At 44.3% G+C, this 19,745-nt stretch overlaps 4 protein-coding genes across 8 annotated transcripts; 2 read left to right on the top strand and 2 right to left on the bottom strand.

The window, feature by feature from the left end:
• The first annotated feature begins 247 nt into the window (after nt 1-247).
• glmp (glycosylated lysosomal membrane protein) lies at nt 248-3,820 on the top strand. Of its 2 annotated transcripts, XM_057355407.1 has the most exons (7): nt 252-384; nt 638-971; nt 1,342-1,614; nt 1,893-2,078; nt 2,156-2,374; nt 2,484-2,746; nt 3,120-3,820. In XM_057355407.1, the coding sequence occupies exons 2-7, from the start codon at nt 873-875 to the stop codon at nt 3,289-3,291; spliced, it is 1,212 nt and encodes a 403-aa protein (XP_057211390.1). In that variant the 5' UTR covers nt 252-384; nt 638-872; the 3' UTR covers nt 3,292-3,820. The 2 variants fall into 2 exon arrangements, with proteins under 2 accessions (XP_057211389.1, XP_057211390.1); XM_057355406.1 differs by having other exon boundaries at nt 248-971.
• Nucleotides 3,821-3,934: 114 nt separating this feature from the next.
• On the bottom strand, nt 3,935-7,445 carry tmem79a (transmembrane protein 79a). Of its 3 annotated transcripts, none has more exons than XM_057355408.1 (5): nt 7,318-7,445; nt 5,708-6,362; nt 5,060-5,245; nt 4,702-4,924; nt 3,935-4,618 (listed from the first exon to the last, which is right to left on the bottom strand). In XM_057355408.1, exons 2-5 carry the CDS (start codon nt 6,210-6,212, stop codon nt 4,426-4,428), a joined length of 1,107 nt encoding a protein of 368 aa, XP_057211391.1. In that variant the 5' UTR covers nt 6,213-6,362; nt 7,318-7,445; the 3' UTR covers nt 3,935-4,425. The 3 variants fall into 3 exon arrangements, with proteins under 3 accessions (XP_057211391.1, XP_057211394.1, XP_057211393.1); XM_057355411.1 differs by having other exon boundaries at nt 5,708-6,613; nt 7,318-7,440; XM_057355410.1 differs by having other exon boundaries at nt 5,708-7,445.
• A 372-nt stretch (nt 7,446-7,817) lies between these two features.
• On the top strand, nt 7,818-13,321 carry msto1 (misato mitochondrial distribution and morphology regulator 1). The gene is made up of 14 exons (XM_057354873.1): nt 7,818-8,028; nt 8,540-8,669; nt 8,801-8,870; nt 8,980-9,055; nt 9,131-9,164; nt 9,249-9,414; nt 9,506-9,620; nt 9,698-9,832; nt 9,923-10,075; nt 10,168-10,299; nt 10,381-10,565; nt 10,712-10,816; nt 10,916-11,028; nt 11,119-13,321. The coding sequence occupies exons 1-14, from the start codon at nt 7,912-7,914 to the stop codon at nt 11,364-11,366; spliced, it is 1,779 nt and encodes a 592-aa protein (XP_057210856.1). The 5' UTR covers nt 7,818-7,911; the 3' UTR covers nt 11,367-13,321.
• Nucleotides 13,322-13,437: 116 nt separating this feature from the next.
• On the bottom strand, nt 13,438-19,723 carry gstr (glutathione S-transferase rho). Of its 2 annotated transcripts, XM_057354874.1 has the most exons (6): nt 19,458-19,723; nt 19,291-19,356; nt 18,837-18,942; nt 13,988-14,106; nt 13,785-13,873; nt 13,438-13,692 (listed from the first exon to the last, which is right to left on the bottom strand). In XM_057354874.1, exons 1-6 carry the CDS (start codon nt 19,623-19,625, stop codon nt 13,560-13,562), a joined length of 681 nt encoding a protein of 226 aa, XP_057210857.1. In that variant the 5' UTR covers nt 19,626-19,723; the 3' UTR covers nt 13,438-13,559. The 2 variants fall into 2 exon arrangements, 1 of the variants encoding a protein (XP_057210857.1); XR_008964537.1 differs by lacking the exons at nt 13,438-13,692; nt 13,785-13,873; nt 18,837-18,942; nt 19,291-19,356; nt 19,458-19,723 and adding an exon at nt 16,447-18,830 and having other exon boundaries at nt 13,994-14,106.
• Nucleotides 19,724-19,745: the final 22 nt, after the last annotated feature.

The raw sequence follows: 19,745 nt of genomic DNA, 5'->3' as shown, positions 1-19,745 counted from the left end.
ACATGCATGCAAGAATAATATCCTTCCTTATATTAAATTCCTTATATAAATTCATATACCTCACTAAAGCAAAATTTTGTTATCTTTTATGTATTTGCGTATATTTATATGTACATATATGATCATATGTCTCATCGAATCTTTCGAAAAATGTTGTTTACTGGCTTTTATACGGTTCGTGCAGTGACTCTTATTTTGAAAGAAAGGCTATTTCCGTGTTCGATCACCGCAGGTCCTAGATCCATCTTTTCCAGATTCAGGAGTGTAGCCACAAGGAGTATGTTGGAAATGAGAGAAAAAGATATGGAAATAGGAAGAAGGATGTCATTATTTCAAGACTAAGAATTGGACATACAGCATTAAACTATAGTCTTTTTAAAATAGGTAAGCATGAATCGGGAAAGTGTGACAAATGTGGAGAATTAGAAACAGTGCGGCATATCCTTAATGAGTGTTCTGCATATGAAAGGGAGAGTTGGGAGTGGATAATATTTCTTTAAAAGTATTGTTAGGAAACGGGTCAAGGCCATCAAGAGTACATAAAATATTATTTAAATACCTGAAAAACACAGGAACAATAGATAGAATATATGTGTTTTTGTGTGTATTTCTTCCTTATGTACACTCCACACTCCAGATCAGTAGGTGGCGGTAATGCACCTTTTCGTTGGTTTGCCAAACCGCCACAAAACACCAGAAGAAGAAGAAGGTCCTAGATCAGCAATGTCGCTACTCGCTACCCGACCCGTACAGAACAGAACATAGGTGAAATCTGATCTCAGATCAGTCGTGTTGAGCGAGACGGTCACATGACTTCAGTGACAAACACAACAGAAATGTGATGGTTCCTCATCTGTGTTCCGAGTTGAATCATGTCGATGTTTAAAAGGTGTTTTATCTGCTCTCTGCTGTTTGTCGTCTTCTGTCCTTCGTCTGGATACATTGGAAGTGGAGATTCGCTTCGACGGAAGGTACATTCAAGAGATTTATACCTGCGAAGCACAACAAACATGCTTTGATTGATACACAGAAGTAACTAACGTTACACACACACACAACAGAAGTTGTTTATTACGTCACTGCTTTAAATCTTTTGGCGTTTATTTGAGCTAAAGTAGTATGGTTTCGGTTCGGTTCACTACACGTTAGTTCGTGAACTCTGAATGAGATGTCCCTCTTCCCTCCCTGTTTCTTTAGATTCATATTGTGTGGTATTATCATGATTTATGTCATTCTAACAGCTGTTCCATACAAAACACCTTTCACGTGATTTTGTGAGTCGTATGTTGAATAAAAAACTATATTGTTGTGGTTATATGATAAATCTTTGATTTTTGTCAGGTGTCTGTAGAAGTGAACCCTGGACTGAAGCCCCCCACTACACTGCCCCCTGGAGTCAATCTCGTGCACGTGCGGGCACTGGGTCAGAATGACACCCTGCACTTCCTCTTCTGTAACCAGGGGGCGCCATCACTTCTGCTCGTGCACACTAACAGCACAGAGTCCACAGTGCATGTGAACTGGCCGGAGTTTATTAGCCGCAGTTCACCAGGCAGCCTGCAGGTGGAGCCACAGCGCAGCGTACAGTACAGCAGTGCTCTCGTCATCACCAGGGTGAGTCTGTTATAACAATGTTAGTTATACCATTTTCACTTTTGCTTTGATCAACTTAAAGCATTACACACATTATTTAGCAAGTTTTTGCATTTTTATTCAGAATCGCGCAGCCCTTTTTAAATTGAATTATTTATCAAAAAGTTTAAATATACAGTTAGGTGTGTGAACAAAAAACATAATTATTGAATTTGATTAAAAGAAAAATCTATTATTACAATAAAAGAGATCAAACGAGTGATGAATAGATTGAATAATGATGTGCGTGTTTGTGTCAGTTGTGGGAGTACAGTGATGTCAATAACACGGCAGATCCACAGCACACATCAGAGTCCAGTTTCTACCCACCGTATGAGCTGCAGGACTTCATCTGGTCAGACCTGAACCAATCAGATCACAGGATCAGAATCTGTGGAAGAGACAGGACGGCTGCCGGCTTTAGTAACGGCTCCTTCTGTCTGCAGGTGAGCGGAACCACAAACACACAATCACATGACGACTGCTGTAGACTCACACACGTGTGTCTGATCTCTGTCATCAGATCTCAGCGTTCGAGTCAGAAGGTCGCGAGTCAGCGTGGCCGAGTCTCCTTCATAACTCGAACTCCTCTCAGCTGCGTGTGTCTCTGGAGGGTGTGACGGCGCAGGTGAATTACTCCAGATTCTCTCTGGAGCTGCAGTCTGTCGGAGACTCGGGGTTTCAGGGAAGAGTGGACGTCCACAGGTCTATTGATGATGAGTACACACCCTCCATTTTTAAGGTGAAACTATAAAGACTCAAAAATAGTTCTATAAGTGTAAGGTTTTCTTCTCTTCAGCCCTGTGTAAATGCATTGGTGTCCTCTCGTGTCTCTGGATGTTTGTCGTCAGGTGTCACAGTGGGTGTCGTTTCCAGTGAACAGCAGCAGGGTTTGGGGTTACGCTCAGTGGAAGCCGGTGGCGTATCGTAAGTCCAGCCCTGTGACCGAAGACGCCACGCCCTGCAGACACTCTGAACCCGTTCCCATCGCCCGGCCGCCTCACTCGGCTCTCATTCAGGCCTATTTCAGCCATCGGCCTCAGACATACGGACTGAACGTCAGCTTCGGGATCGCCGGAGACGCCTTTTACAACGCCACCAATTACCTCAGCTGGTGAGTGTGTTTAAACTGGAATTCTCTCATGAATCCTCAAGTCATGCGTTTGATTTTTCTACCTCTGTGGAATTCAGAACACATTTCTTCTCTATACATTAAACACGAGAATGTGGATAAAACCCTAATTTAGAAACATTTATGTCCCTGATAGCTCTCAAACATGTGTCACAGAGACAAGAGTTTATAACAGGTGTTAATGATCCAAGGTCGTGGGTTGGATCCCAGGGATTGCACATACTCAGAAACAAAAAATGTGTAGTATAATGCAATGTGAGTCGCTTTGGATAAAAACGTCTGCCAAATGCATCAATGTAAATGTGTTTGAGCTGATTTATGATTTGTTCGGTGAACTCTCTCGTTTCCTCTACAGGACTGTGTTAATGGGTGTGGGTGATCCTCCGGTGGATTCTTTCTCAGTGTTTATCATTTGCATCATGGCCGTGGGTCTCGGCACGCCGCTGGTCCTTATCATGGTGGGTGGAGTTTTTCTTTGCATCCGCAAGAGGACGTCGCAACGGTCAGGCTACGAGCCAATCAACTGAGATCTTACAGTAGACGCTCTGCCCTCATACACACGTTGGTGTCACATCTCATCAACAAAATCTCTCTGGATTGGCCAATCAGGAATGAATGTTTCATACGCATACTGAAGGTCAGAAAAGAAATGTATGATCTAGTCCATTGATTATTACATTCATTCTGTTTTGTACAGCATTATTTTTCACATGGTTTTTGTCTGTTTTGTCTTCTGTAAAATAATCTGATCTGCTTGATATGTGATGGGGAACGTGTAGCACACTTTTCAGAGTCAAAATCTGCGCTTAAAGAGTTTCTCAGGGATTCTGACGGTTGGACTCCAGTGACTCTGAAAATCGTCGTTTATTCTGATAATATTATGAATCATGTGTTTTTTAAAGAGAATTTATAATAAAGTACAGTTTCGCTTGTAAAAAAAAACAAATTTTACCTGTAAATGTTAGGAATATTTAGTAACATTCACTGACACCTGAATAACAGAGTCTGAATGTAATTATGCTTGTTTTGTTTCTCTATATAAATTGTTGACTCGCATATGTCTGTGTTTGTTTGTTTTTTATTAATGACGAGTTTTAAAGATGCCGTGTGTCAACAAAAAACCATTGACTCTTAAAAACAAGAACATCATCCATGTTCAACTTCATGACACACATTTGAAATGATTCATCAGGACACAGAATAAAATCCAACCGCTGAAACACACAACACTGCATTGGCAAACATCAGAAAACACATTAATGATATAACAAATCATTGTGCTGTTAACAATTATAATGATGCCACAAAAGAACAACAACATCGTAAACAAATGGAACGTCTGGAACATTAACCATCAAAATACTGTTCTCTGTAAGACAAAGCAAATGACTTCTCAATGTACTTCAGACTATATTTCATCTCATCAAGAGAAAGAAATGAGCAATTATATTTGGCATTATAGATATTTGAAAGAGACTTTCCGCTCAATCACCCTAAAAACTCTTTTTCATAATGCGTCCAAACCTTTGACTTCTGTGCAACATCAGATTTTTGATCTCTTTCTTTTGACGTGAGCTTCAGCGTACTAACTGAGTAAAGTTTGAAGTCTGAAAGTCTTCAGTCTGATTCTCCATGCGCTCCGTGTGTTTGCATATTTGCGTTCACCCCCACCATCTTAGTTTTGGGGGCGGGGCTGTGGTGGGCGGGGCGACATCAAACACCACCCCCCGCCCCTCAGTTGAGCAGATGAAGTAAATGTTTGCGCCCAGCAGAGGAAGAAGCGGCAGGAAAGAGAGGCCGAAACCCAACGCTCGACCGCTGCTCCCGAACACAGCACACACCCAATAAATCACTCTGAGAAAAGAATCAATTATAATTCAATTAAAACACAGAGAACATGTGACCCTTCATTTCTGACTCGTAAACACACGACGCACCTGCCAAACACAAATATGATGGTGAGGACAGGAACCAGTTTCAGCACTTCCTGTTGGGCGTACGTTGCCATGACAGCAAGCTGCAGGAAATAGAGCAGGTAGAGATGGAGCGAGTCTCTGACGTAGTGACCGTGTACAGACACCTCACGATTCTTCCACGTCCCGTCAAACAGAGGATTCACGGAGCCGAACTTCAGACGAGACACACCCTGAACCAACACGCCTAAAACACGGAGAGAGCAAAGCGTGTGCGTTTACAGGGTCAAAAGAGCCACAGCCGGTGTAATCCTACAGAATATCTGACTGGTTTCATATGAAGAAAAATCTTATTAGAATGAGAAAGTGAATATTCTCTCACCCAAAACTATAGGAATAGATGCAAAGAAAGCACTGCGCAGTGTGTAGATCAGCCTGAGGGGGGCGCTGTCGAGAGCAGGGGGATTAAAGGGCAACAGCTCGTAACCGCCCCACGTCATTAATGGAAACATCACTGCAGCGGCCGACACAAACACACACAACCTCACCGTCTCTCCACAGCCACTGTCTGAGAGAGAATCAGTGTTTTAGACTTACTATAGTAAACTGTAGTATACTCCAGTATATATACTGTATATATACTATAGTATTCTGAATATTTACAATTTTGAATTAATAAATTGTAGTAAATGTATAAGTATACTTCAATATAACTAGGGAATTTTACTGCAGTTTACTCTGGTAAATACTACAGTATTTTTTCATGGTTTTGGCTTTTCAGCGGATCCACAGCAGTTCAGAATGTTCATGAAGTAAAAATCATTTGAGGTTAATTTTAAGCAAATAATCTTATTTTGTTGAGAAACTAAATTTTCATTTGACCATATTTTATGAAAATATTAAATATCTGTTTTTTTTACATCAATATGTACTAAAAATAAAGCTTTGCGATTATAGTAAAAGCAAAACAGGTAAAACTATGAGGAACTCTTCTCAGTCATGTTTGTGATGAAAGTAAATGTTGTTTTACCTCTGGGCTTGTCGATCTCATCAATCCACTGCGGATGGAAGCGTTCTGATTGGCTCGTGTGAAAGGTTTGTGGATGTAGAGGCACTTTCTCCATCTCCTCTTTCATCACACTGTTTTCATTCAGGTCCTCCTGATGTCCTGTCAGTTTCACTATCGTGACGTTTGGAGTGAAGGCCTGTCTCGCTTTCTCTGACATCCACGTCACCTGGATGATGTCATTGTCATCATCACCATCATCTTCATCATCAGCCAGTGAGCCATCGTCTTCCTCCTTTAACAGACCTCCTCCTCCTTCATCATCATCATCATTCCTCTTGTCCTCCACATCCGTCCATCTCTCTCTCTCCTGCTCTCGGCCGGACGTCCATCCCTCAGGTGAGCTGTTCTCTGTTCCTCGCATCTGGAGCCCCTGCAGACTGTCAGACTCCAGCAGATCTCCATCAGACCTCTGAGGATCGCTGGTCTCTTCAGTTGATTGAGGTTGAAAACCGAGTGCGTCTGTCATTTTAGTTTGTGAACTGGATTACTGATCTGTTCCTGAGTGCATCTATCATGTGTTTGTTCTCATGTCGGTGGTTATGAAATTACAGACTTTAAAAACACACCCAGCCCATTTTTATTGTACATGAACACTCTTGATCTGCAGCATAAAACCCTGAACATGGAGAGAAAGATATATGTTGGTACACTCATTAAAACTGTCTTTGTCTACCATAATGGGTTCCATTTGGGCAGGCCTAATGGTTAGAGAGTCGGACTCATGACCAGAAGGTTGCCGGTTCGATTCCCAGGGCCGGCGGGTAACGACTGAGGTGCCCTTGAGCAAGGCACCTTACCCCTACTTGCTCCCCGGGCGCTGCAGTGATAGCTGCCCACTGCTCCGGGGGTACGTGTGGTCACTACTCTCTGGATGGGTTAAATGCAGAGGTCACATTTCGTTGCCTTGTACCTTCATACATGTGCAATGACAATAAAATTGAATCTAAATCTAAATCTAAATAAAGAAACATCCACAGAAGATTTCTGTTGCACAAAAGTGGAAAAAGTTCATCAGACTATAAAAACCAAAGAAAGAAATGGATCTTGTGAGAATCCTTGACTGAAAGATTTTCCGGGGAACCAAAAACAATTATTCAATGGCAATTTTTTATTTTTAGGAATAATTTTAAAACATTAAACGAATAAAATAATATTTCCCCGAATTTAATGTTTTTACCATTTCAAACTGAATAAATCAATATAAAGTTGTTTATAGTCGGGTTTATGAGTGCAGAGATTTCTCATGTATGACTCAGTGTTTGCCTTTCACTCCAGACAATGAGAGAGAGAGAGACAGACAGAGAGAGAGAGAGGGAGAGATTTGTGTAATGCTGTTACACCTGTTTAACCCGAATTCTGACCTCAGACATTATAAGAGAAATAACCGAAGTAAACACACTGTATCACATCTGTTTAATGTTCCACTGTTGAATATTTTCACTTTAAATTCAAAGTGTTAACACAAAATGATTTTAGAGCATCTCACATTCTAAACGACATGTATGAACTATTACACCCGACACTTCTTACACACGAACTCTTTAAAAGCGAAGATAAGAGTAAAATCTCACCTGGTACTCTCGTCAATGTTTACATGAGAATCACGAGTGTCAGATCCGACCCGATCACAGTCTGTCTGATCACATACAGTACACACATAGACACAGGTGTGGCAGGAGCAGGTCAATCTGATCACTGCTCTTTCTCTTTCAACGTCACGTGACTTTCGTCAACGCCTCTCATAGCGCCTCTCAAATTGTCAAACCTACGCGGATTAGTTCACGCTCTATAGTCTATAAACAATCAAATAAAATATACAAAAAGTCTATTTATGTATTTTAAACGTGATTATGTATATGTATATTTATTAAACCACATTTAGGTAAAAAAAAACATTTAGTTGTAAAGTTCTGCACATTCATGCTGTTTATTGGCGCTGCACATGTGCGCGTCAGGCGCAGTGAAACCAAACTATACCACAGACGATCCAACATTCCTCTCGACCAATCGTCGCGCTGATTGAGCCGCAGCAGCCAATCAGCATCAGGAAGGCATTCGGAGTACCGCCCACATGCTGCGTTAGTCTGTCACGGATGGCGCATGAAAATTGTGTTGCGTTTCTTCCAAACATCATGAGAAATCTCTTGTTTACCTTCATGAAATGAATGTTTAATAAGTGTTCACGTTTATTTATCAGTATGAGCGGTCCGTGTAGAGAGGTTGTGACTCTTCAGCTCGGACATTATTCCAACTTTATCGGCACTCACTGGTGGAATCTGCAGGTCAGTCAGTGTGTTTATAGCGGATCACGCACGTTAATAGTGATTTATAAACTCTTCGAATCAAACCACACTGTTATAATAATACTAATAAGTTCTCGTTAGTCGGGTACAGGTCTAGTTTCTGGGCGCATACTTGACATGTACATGTAGTCATTTAGCTGACGCTTTAACCCGAAGCGACTGTGATCAGTTCTCTCAGAAATAGCAGAATCGTCGCAGTTGTTGTTGCCGTGACCACTGTCATAAGAAAAGCGAATGACGAAAGATTGTTAGAAACAGATGCCGTAGTTTTACTGAATCTGTGGTGAAGTGGCCCTGAATCCTGGTCAGCTTGGTGAAAGCAAAATACACAGAGAAAGAAAGATTGACATTGTTTCATGCTATTGTCCAGTATCAATGTTTGTGTGTTCTCTGCTATAAACAAATAACAATGCGAAATATAAAAGACATAACGAAATGAAAATTCAAAGTATCAATCATCATCTCTGTGTGTGTGTGTGTGTGTGTGTAGGATGCATCTCTGTGTTATGACCCGGATGGGGCGCCGGCTGAGCTGCAGGGTGATGTGTTGTTCAGAGAGGGTCTCACTCTGGGCGGCCACGTCACATACACCCCCCGACTCATCGCCATGGACCTCAAAGGTGACCCCTGAGACCCAAACTGCATTCTCACCTGTAATAAAGCTTTAATAATGCCCCAGAACCGTCCGACTGTGTTGTCGTGCTCAATATGGTCACGTCTGCAGATGTTTATCTTGATGTTGTTTCTTCAGGGAGTCTTCAGACGCTGCCGCAGGAGGGACGGTTATATGAACCCGAGAGTAAAGCTGCAGCATGTACATGGTTAGATGTTTGTGTGTTCAGTATTTCTGTTGTCTGATTCTCAATCACATTGTTGTGTGGTATTTATGAATCGGTATTGTTGTTGCTGTTGTTGTTGTTGTTGTTTTAGGGATGGACAGATTACGACCCACAGGGAAAGTCCAGCCAGCAGAAACTCTTTCCTGCGAGATCTGGACAGTCTGGATGTGAGTGTGTGTAAGAATGTCTCTGTTACGTGAGGGTGATGTTGTGAAGATCTTGTGTCATTGTGTTTTCTCTAGTCAGCAAGTTTTCTGGCTCCTGACCGCTGCTCAGGTCAGACATGGTTTCATGCACTCTTCACTTGACCAGCATGTGTATAGAATTATTTACACTTTCATTTCTTTTATGCTCATACAGTAACCAGCGCAGAATCCGCCGTTGCCACGGAGACGATAAACGATATTCTGGAGCGGATACAGAAATCCTACAGGCTGGAGGGCAGCGTGAGGGTGTGGTCGGACTTTCTGAGGATTCATCTTCACCCGCGCACCATTTCTGTCATTAACCAGTTTAATCATGACGGGTGAGGATTGACTCTACCACACCACACTTTACTAGAGTGACAATCCCCTGCTGTAATAGTTACACACCTGATGCTGTGTGCTTGTCATCAGTGAATCGGAGCGTCTGGAAGTGTTCGGTCAGGGCACGGTGCTCTTACAGGGCTCAGTGTTGGAGGATTTAGAGGACCGGCTGCATTTTTTCGTGGAAGAATGCGATTATCTGCAGGTAAGCCCACAAAATCAGCTGGACAGCATCGTGAACACCGGTGTCGATGTAAACGCGCTGTGTCTCCTCCGGCTCAGGGATTCCAGCTGTTCTGTGATCTCACGGACGGCTTTTCAGGCTTGGGGTCAAAGGTCACAGAGATGCTGCAGGACTCTTATGGAGGGCGTGGCATCCTCACGTGGGGCGTGGCTCCTGTCAATCACCCAGACACGGTGAGATGTGATGTCATCTTGGGTTGAATGAATACTTGATGCCGATTGGTCAGTGCTGGTCATTTAATCTCATGAACGTTACCTCATCAGAGCTCTATAAAGGACGTCTTTCATATGATGAACTGTGCGTTGGGAACGGTCAGTATGGCCAATCACAGCTCGCTCTTCTGCCCTTTGACCCTGCGGGGGGGTCTGGGGAGACGTCCACCTCCACCCACCGCCTTCCCACTGCTCAACTATGATGTGAGTCTCTTACACACAGAGAACAAGAGAAAGCACAGTTGTGTGTGTGTGTGTGTGTGTGTTTGTAAAGATGTGTGTGTGTCGTCTGTCAGCCCGAGTTGTGGTTTCACTCCAGTGCTGTTTTGGCTCTTGCGTTGGACGCTATGACGGTGTCGTACAGACTGAGACACAACAGCGCTCCCATGTGGCAGCTTTCAGACGCTCTGACCGTCTCCGGGAGGAAGGTCAGTATAAACCCGCTGATCTCAGACCTGTGACGGGATTTTCTCTCTCCTGTAGATTTTACACCTGCCGTTTGTCTCCAGGTTGTTTCGGCTTACGGCTCTGTTCCATTTCCCATGATGCACGGCAGCTGTCTCCCGGCGGCTCTGGATGCTTTTGCTAATGCGTTGCCATGGAGATCCCTATCAGCTTGTCCAGAGCTTGGCGACGGATGCTGCTTTGGCCAATCAGTAACTCTGAAAGGCTTAGAGGGGCGGAGTTTAGTCAGGTGAGCATCTTCTCCTCTTATCATCTGATGACAGTTTACTTTGAGGAGGTGGATGTTGTCGTCTTTGGCTTTTTTTGGTGTAACAAAACATGTATTTGTACAGCACACAGCACTGGTTTATTTGTTATTGTTTTTATTTTCTGCAGTCCCCTGCTGCCGGGCACAGAGCCGGCCAGTCCGCTTCACTCTGAACGCTCTGGAGAAGATGTTCTCACCGCTTACACCCGACTACATTACCCATCAACACCACTGTGAGACGCACACGCACGTGTTGGCATATGTGAGATGTGGGAAGAAACCTGTGGCTGTGTCTGATGTCTGTTCATCTGTGTGTGTGTGTGTGTGTGTAGGGCGGTGCAGTTGGTGTCCAGTCCCAGTAAAGTCACGGCTCCGTTCCCTCAGATGTTCAGTCCGGCTCTGACTCCACAGGGTTTCCTCCAGAATCATCCTGCGCTTCCTGTCTGTGAGTGAAACTTCACAACCCCAGTCTCTCACACACGCAGTTTTTATTTTGTTTCTCTGATGTTTTGTGTGTGTAATTCCTCTCGCGCAGCCGCTGCTCGTCCTGTGTCGAGTCTTCCGGTCCTGACGTCTCTTCAGTCCAGTCCGGCTGCGGGTCTTCAGCTGTCAGAGTTGCAGAAAGCGTGCTCTGCGCTGGACATGCGTCGCGTGGCTCCCAGTTTCCTCTCTCATGGACTGGAGCTCAGCGAGCTGACTGAAGCGATGGAGCAGCTCCGCAGTCTCGCTCACTGTTATCAACACAACCAGCTTCACTCTTCATCGGATGAGGACGATGATTGACACGTACTGACGCTGGAGAGTCAAAGCACCGCCCGGTTCAGTCGCGCTTCTAGAGAAAGAGCTGAACTGTGTTCACGGCATGTTCTCGCTGAACATGATGGGATGTGAGCTCACTGAACGAGCCCTAGAAGAGAGCTGGAGAGATTCAGAGAAAGACGCAGGATAGAGATCTGCAGGGCAGATGAGATGTGTGTAAACCTGCATCACAGATCCCAGAGAAATGGGATCAAATGTGTCTGTAAGAATGATAACGGTTGCTGTTATTAAAATGTTGCTCATCAAATACACGTTTCATTAAACGGTTTTATTCTGACTGACTGAAGTTTTCTGATGTGTGTACTTAATGAAATACACAGATGTAACGCAACAGAATTTTATTGTCATGTCCTTTTCCTCAAACTGAAGTATTTCAGAGCTTACAAAACAACATGAATGATTATGAAATGAAGAGTTTCCAAAAGAGATATCAAAAATCATGTTTTTATTGTGTGTGTTGCGTTAGTTAGCTGTAGTTTTTTGTCATTATTGCTTAAATCAAAACCGCAGCAGTTTGATATTAATTGGAATGCATAATAAAAAAACATGATCTCATTTTAGAACAAAACTCTTCAAATACTGCTGATGTTAAACTATACAAAAAGTAAACCGTTGTTTTTTAAAGAAAATGTATTTGCTTTTTAAAAACTTTAAATTTCAATTTTGTCAGACACTCGGTGTGTTTGGAGAAGCATCTGACGGCTCCCTCCTTTGAGACTCAAAACCTTTAATTGTCCTTCTGCTGTGAACTATGGTGGTATATACTGTATATATATATATACGTGTAGAGGAATGTATACAGTTCTTCTCATTAGTTTAAATACAATTCTGTCATTTATTCTTTCTCGTGTATGCAAGTCTTTCTTCTGGAACACAAAAGAAATATTTTGAGAAATGTCGGTGGTTTTGTGTTCATACAATGGATGTCAATGTGGTTCAGTATTGTTATCAACGTTCTTCAAAATATCTTCTTTTGTGTTCTGAAGAAGAGAGAAACTCATTCAGGTTGACATGACATGAGGATGAATCATGAATTCAAATGTTTGTGTGAACTATCGTCCTTTAAATACAGTGCAATATTACCTACATGACCAATGAATTTGTTTTTAATAGTTGTCGACGAGTCTCTTGTTTGAGCCGAGATATGAAAGAGCTTCCTGTCCTTCAGTAAAACCCTGCAGCTCCTGCACAATCTTGATGTTTCCAGCAGTGAGTGTGTGATGAGCTTCACACTTGAAGACTCCATACATTATAAGAGGGGTGTATGTAAACGTTTTGTAGTTCTATACCCCTCAAAAGATACAAACAATAAACACAAATGATCAAAAGACTCAAGCTCAATGTTGCTTCTCAAATTTTCCATCATGTAGTTTCTTATAACTTAAAGGGGTAGTTCACTCCAAACAGAAAATTCTGTCATCGTTTACGTACCCTCGGATTGTTCCAAACTTGTTTAAACGCTAAACACAAAGGAAGATATTTGTAGGAATGTCAGTGAACCAAAGATCTCATTGACTCCCGTAGTATTTATTTCCCCTACTATGGCAGTAAATGGGGGATGAGATCTGTTTGTTACCTTCATTCTTCTAAATATCTGCCTTTGTGTTCAGTAGAACAGAGAAATGTATACGGGTTTGGAACAACCTGAGGGTGAGTAAACGATGACAGGATTTTCATTTTTGGGTGGAGTGTCCCTTTAACTGTAGTGGTATTAACCACCTTTAACATGTTCTTCGTGTGCATGGATCATTACGACATGATGTGTGATATGGGAAATAAAACTTTATGTTTGTCAAAGACTGAAAACCCCCTTTTTTTTTAGCAACAGCCGACGCAACAGAAATATTATGTATTACCCATACAATATAAAAACAGATTATGTTGATCTACAATTACAAATCCATTAACAGTGTGTTCGTCTTAATGGAAATAAACAAAACTTGCAATCAATATTAATGAAATGTTTCATTTAAAATGAAAACTACTCGAACGACAGAGAAAAAACGTCTTACAAAAAATCAGAGCGAGCAACAGATCGTCACACTAGTTTATTCATGTTGATTTTCTCCTAAGTGTGATATCAGCTAGAACGAGATCAATTCACTTTCAACAGTAATGATCAGTGTCATGTATATACTGTATGTCTGCAGTAGATGTTTATAAGTTCTTCAGGGTGTATTGTTCTTCAGGTTTCTCAAGCCAAGTAGGCGGCCAGCTGGCTTTAATACTCGGCCGATCCTTCACCATCTCATAATACTCCATCAGTCTGGGACATCTCTCTTTAGGACACCTGTCAGAGATCACGATCAGATTAATCATTAAACCAGCATCACATACGGACTTTCGTCTGATGCTGTCAATCATTAGAGAGATTTGACTCACCCCAGACGTGAAAGAAATCCAATGACGGGGAAACAAACAACGTCGGCCATAGTGAAGTTCTTGCCAGCGAGATAAGATCCTTTGCCCATCTGATAAGACATGAGCTTTTATTAGACTCAAGAACCACATCTTCATTTCTCTTGATGTGAATGTGAAGCTCTGTAACAGAGTGATTGTGTAATAGATGTTGAGATGATGAAGACCTTCTCCAGGTAACCGTTCCACAGCTTCAGCTCAGTGATGAAGTTCTCTTTGTTTCTCTTGAGGGCAGATTCATGTCTCTCTTCCTCCGGCACAAGCCACCCATAGTAAGCCACTTCATCTGTGCACACAAGACAGATTCAGTACAGATGAGTTTACTATGTGACCACTTAAAACACATACTGTACTTACTTAATAGCTCTACAAACCTAAAGTGTTGGGCATAACTAGTTACTGTAATTTAAGTAAAGTAAGGGATTACTCTTATTTTTTCTTCATGTCTATCCTTGCATCACTTAGAAAGTAATATATAGAAAGGATATAGAAAGTAATTAGTAATAAGTAATTCAATACTTTTTGGAGAGAGTCATTTATACAGTAATCTAATTACACTATTGAATATGTCATTAGTAACTAGTAATTAATTACTTTCTCAGAGTAACTTGCCCAACACTGGAAACATATCGGTCAGATATAAACCCACAGAGAAATATTTGACCAGTTACTATCACTAATGTACATCTGAGTCATTTCATGTGAACTCAACCAGAGGTCCCCGGCTCAGACCTTGACCTGATTTTTTACAAATATTTTGACAGAAGCAAGACCAACATGAGTAGCGATGATGAAAGCCAAACTATAAAATGGCATAATAATAATTATTAAGAGTCGTCTGAAAACACATCTCTTCCGTCAGCACCTGACCGATCAGATCTGACTTCTATCTCTTTTCTACTCTTTCTATAAAAAAAACCCCTTTTCTCTTTATAATGAGGTGGGCTATATGAGACCGGTTTTACTGCGCTTATGCTTTGTTGTCCTCATGTTGTTCTAATTGTTTACCTCATTTGTAAGTCGCTTCAGATAAAAGCGTCTGCTAAATGATGTTAATGGTTGACTAACGATTAACAAAGTTCGGGAGAAGCCAGAGCATATAATTAAGACCGGCTGGTTCGCAATCAGCAAACATACTGTAGACTCTACCCTATCAGCTCAAGTGAACCAGCACATAAGTAGACAAAGATTCTTACCTGAAGCCATCCCTAAAGGATTACACATCACAGGAAGGATGTAAAGTATTCAAGGGATCATACAGATTTTTAAAGCGATGCAGCCACGCAGCAGGCCCGATCCGTAAAGCAACATTTTCAAATACATCTTCCCGCTGTTTCGGGAAGTGATTCCGTATCCCCGCTCGTTTACGTCACGCTCGTCACCTCGTTTGTTCCCAGATACAATTGCTGCCGGTGTTGTGCCGAGAAATGCACCCCTGCCAGATTATGCACCTCCTTCTATAACACGCTGTCCGGTTGGCTAATTCTAACCCCTCCCCACACCTAATCCTAACCCCTCCCCTAACACCTAATCCTCACCCTAACCATTGTGGGGAGGGAGGGTGCATAATCTGGCAGGGGTGCATTTCTCGGCACAACACCGGCACCAGTAAACACATGCTAGTCAAGCTCGCAAGATCGCCATATTTTGACCCAATCCAATAACGATATGCTAATGACAACATCTTCAATCCTCCACTTCAGAACATCACAAGCTAAATCTCCATCCGACCATCTCTTCGTAGATGACTCAAATCAAACTGCTACACGCTTCTGATTCCAAAAACATCTTAAATCCGTTTTGCTCCATGCAGGCATCCCAGCAGATCTATTCCCCAGCCATTCGTTCCGCATTGGCGTGGCAACCACGGCTGCCCAAAAGGGCCTTTCACAGTCCCAGATCCAAGCGCTCGGCCATTGGTCTCCCGACGCGTTCAAAAATCACATCCGGACAGACCGCACCCTCATCAAGGAAGCACACCAGACCCTCATCACCCGAATCGTTTAGCAGCTCTGCTGCAGCAGACACCAACTCCTCAGAAGCCAGCAACGCAGTGGCCCGTGCTCCCGCCCATGCTCTGCCGCAGCCAACCTCCTTTCCTCCTCCCCCTAAGTAATTGCCTCCCCCAACCCGCTTCCTTTCCCCCTTCCCCTGAAGCCAGCATCGCAACACGCGACCACCCCCGCAGGGGCCCGTGCTTCATCCCTCCCTCTGCCGCTGCAGAACATCTTTCCCTCCCCCCAAGTAAGTTCCCTTGCATGATCCCTTTCCCCCATCCCCTTCCCTGAAGCCAGCATCGCAACACGCGACTGCCCCCGCAGGGGCCCGTGCTTCATCCCTCACTCTGCCGCTGCAGAACGTCTTTCCTACCCCCAGCTGACCCCTCCCTGCATGTTTCCTTTCCCCATCCCCTTCCCCCGAAGCCAGCATCGTATTGTATGACCGCCCCCGCAGGGGCCCATGCTTCATCCCTCACTCTGCCGCTGCAGAATGTCTTTCCTTCCCTCCGATAGAATCCCTTGCATGTTTTCCTTACCCCTTCCCCTGAAGTATTGTGCTTCTCCCCTCACTCTGCCGCAGCAGAATGTCTTTCCCCTCCCAAAATTCCCTTGCATGCTTCCCTTACCCCATCCTCTTCCCCAGAAGCCTGCATCGCACCACGCGACAGCCCCCGCAAGGGCCCATGCTTCATCCCTCACTCTGCCGCTGCAGAACGTCTTTCCTTCCCTCCGATAGTATCCCTCCCTTACCCCTTCCCCTGAAGTATTGTGCTTCTTCCCTCACTCTGCCACAACAGAATGTCTTCCCTCCCCCCATGCCAGAAGCCAGTATCGCCGCAGGGGCCCGTGCTTCATACTTCTCTCCGCAGCAGAATGTGCTCCACCCCCCCCCATGCTAGAAGCCAGCGTCACTGCAGCGACCGCCCACAGGCTTCCAACCCCCGCTCTGCCGCAGCAGATGCCACGCATCGCCAAAGCGAACACCCCCGCAGGGGCATGTGCTTTAAACTTCTCTCTGCCGCAGCAGACGCCATGCACTTCGAAACTAGCATCGCCGCAGCGAATGCCCCCGCAGGGGCCCATTGCTTTAAACTTTTCTCTGCCGCAGCAGAACGTGTTCCACCCCCCACCCATTCTAGAAGCCGGAGTCACCGCAGTGACCACCCCCGTGCTTCCAACCCAAGCTTTGCCGCAGCAGACACCATGCATCATGAAGCCAGTATCGCAGCAGCGACCGCCCCCGCAAGGGCCTGTGCTTCCAACCCAAGTTCTGCCGCAGCAGACACCATGCATCATGAAGCCAGTATTGCCGCAGCGACCGCCCCCGCAGTGGCCCGTGCTTCCAACCCAAGCATTGCCGCAGCAGACACCATGCATCATGAAGCCAGTATCGCAGCAGCGACCGCCCCCGCAAGGGCCCATGCTTCCAACCCAAGTTCTGCCGCAGCAGACACCATGCATCATGAAGCCAGTATCGCAGCAGCGACCGCCCCCGCAAGGGCCCGTGCTTCCAACCCAAGTTCTGCCGTAATAGACACCATGCACTATGAAGCCAGTATTGCCGCAGCGACCGCCCCCACAGTGGCCCGTGCTTCCAACCCAAGTCCAGCCGTAATAGACACCATGCACTATGCAGCCAGTATCGCCGCAGCGACCGCCCCCACAGGGGCCCATTGCTTTAAACTTTTCTCTGCCGCAGCAGAACGTGTTCCACCCCCCCACCCATGCTAGAAGCCGGAGTCACCGCAGTGACCACCCCCGGGCTTCCAACTCATGCTCTGCCGCAGCAGACGGGCAAAAGTCACCCTGCCGAAGCTAGCCAACCTTCTAGCTCTGTTGCTCCCCAGGATCAGGATCCCGATTCACGATCACAGAAGAACCCCCCTCGGAAATCTACATCCAGCGGCCACGACAACATCTGCTTCATCAGGGCCTGCACGACCCACAGGTCCATGGCGACCGCAAGCCACCATCCAGGAAGCCTTTTTCAGCGTTTTTGGGGGGTATGCGCTACCTGGCTGCTGTCCAATTTATATTCTTGCACTTCTGGGGGTGAGTTCTGGGTTTGGCCGTTTCCGAGCTCGGCGCACTCGCCCCTATTGGGGGGCGGGAGCGTTCCGGGTTCGGATGGAGTACAGCACGCCAAACACGCATACTTTTTACTACCCCTGCTATCTTCATTATCTGCTCAGGTGAACTCGTGAAATGACTCAATGTAAATGGTATATTCATGCATAGTTTATTCATAAGATTCTATATTTGTTTGAGTTTCAGGTAAATTTGGATAAGATCTGGAGGTGGACAATTTTGATTTACTAATTCGGACGCCGGCTGAGTGAGAATATCAGTGGAGGCTGAAGCACAAATGCTGCCATGAGCACTCGACTCATTGGATGTTGCTGTGTGTATTTCACCTTCCTTTCCAGGTGCCTCAGTGTGTGTTTCTTCAGCGTCATTGTCTAGACTTGTTTTTTTTATAAAACTACCGCATGGATAGCTGTTTGTTTAGCCAGGTTTACATGATGTACAAGAGAATCTACAGACAGCTACAGTATATTGGCGCGCAGCGTAAGTTACGGCCCTAACGTCACTGACGTCACGCGATGACATTCTTAATTTAGATATTATTTTAATAAACAAACAATTTAAATGTTTTTATTTAATTTATACAATTCAAATTTAGAATTAAGGTTAACAAAATCATATTTAAAATAATATTAAAAATACATTTCTTGGCTCTGATGTGGTGGGCCAGCTGTCAATCTGCCCAGGCCCACCCGTAGCTCCGCCCCTGGCTGTGGGAGTGTATCGGGCACAGAAACACTACGTCATACGTCCAACTCGTTTTTTTTGACAAGTTGACCATGTCAAGCAAGAGAAGACAGCACGTTTAACAGTGTAAAGAAGTCAGAATGCATGAAACACCGTTGCACAGCCGCTTTAAGGTATTTCTAACGGTTCTGGAGTTACAGACATGCAAATGTTTGTGCTTATGAAGGAAATAAAGATGTTTTACAGATTTTCTGCTGCAGGTTGTTGGTCTCAAACATCCGCTGATAAACCAGAGCCTGTTCGGTCGGGTCATCTGGGATCAGACGAGTGCCTTGAGATTTAAACATACTCTATACAAACACACAACACAACATGCTAGTTACTTCTCACATGAGGAAAACCAGAAACTATGGGTTTAGTAAAAGTATCCATGTTTTTTAGCCCACTGATTGCATAACAACAGTTTTTAGTTTGTTTTCAGTTTCATGCTTAAACTATATGACTATTATTTTACCAAACATTAATGCTGAATGTCGAAAATGTTTGGAATGGTGAATTCTGGTAAACTGGGACATCGAGACGACTGTCGAAGTGTCCAAATCTACCTGAACTCACCCCGTGTGATAAAGAGGGTTTTCATGAATCTTGGTGTATTTTTGTATATTTTTCGGTGTCAGGCGCGTTCACGCGTGTCGTACCTCCAGATACATGCACGCGGCAAAAGACTCGTTCACGATTGTGTCTCCGTGCTTCATAGTTGGAAGCTGCAAAAAGTTCAACATCACACCATAAAGTTGAGCAATTATTTCATCTCTGTAATAAAAGTCACATGTATTTAGATGATTAAAGGGACTGTTGGCGTCACCTGTCCTCTGGGATTGAGCTGCATGACTTCTGCACATTTATGCTCTTGTTTGTCGAACGACAGCAGTTTGTTGTTGTATCCGTGCAGCTGTTTCTCCTCGAGCGCGATCATCACGCGCCAGCAGGGCGCAGAGTCCGAGCCCCAGTACAGCATGATGTCTTTCGCCATGACTGATCGGAAAAATAAAACGATTTTGATATGGAGAGAGGTGGGAGTGAAGGCGATCTCACAGTCCTGAACGCCCCCAGAAGCGCGCGTGCACGCTAAAAGCCAAAGGAAAAACAGCGC

Source organism: Triplophysa rosa, linkage group LG16, assembly GCF_024868665.1.
Source record: "Triplophysa rosa linkage group LG16, Trosa_1v2, whole genome shotgun sequence".
NCBI classification, from domain to species: Eukaryota; Metazoa; Chordata; class Actinopteri; order Cypriniformes; family Nemacheilidae; genus Triplophysa; species Triplophysa rosa.
This window is presented reverse-complemented; position numbering and strand designations above follow the sequence as displayed.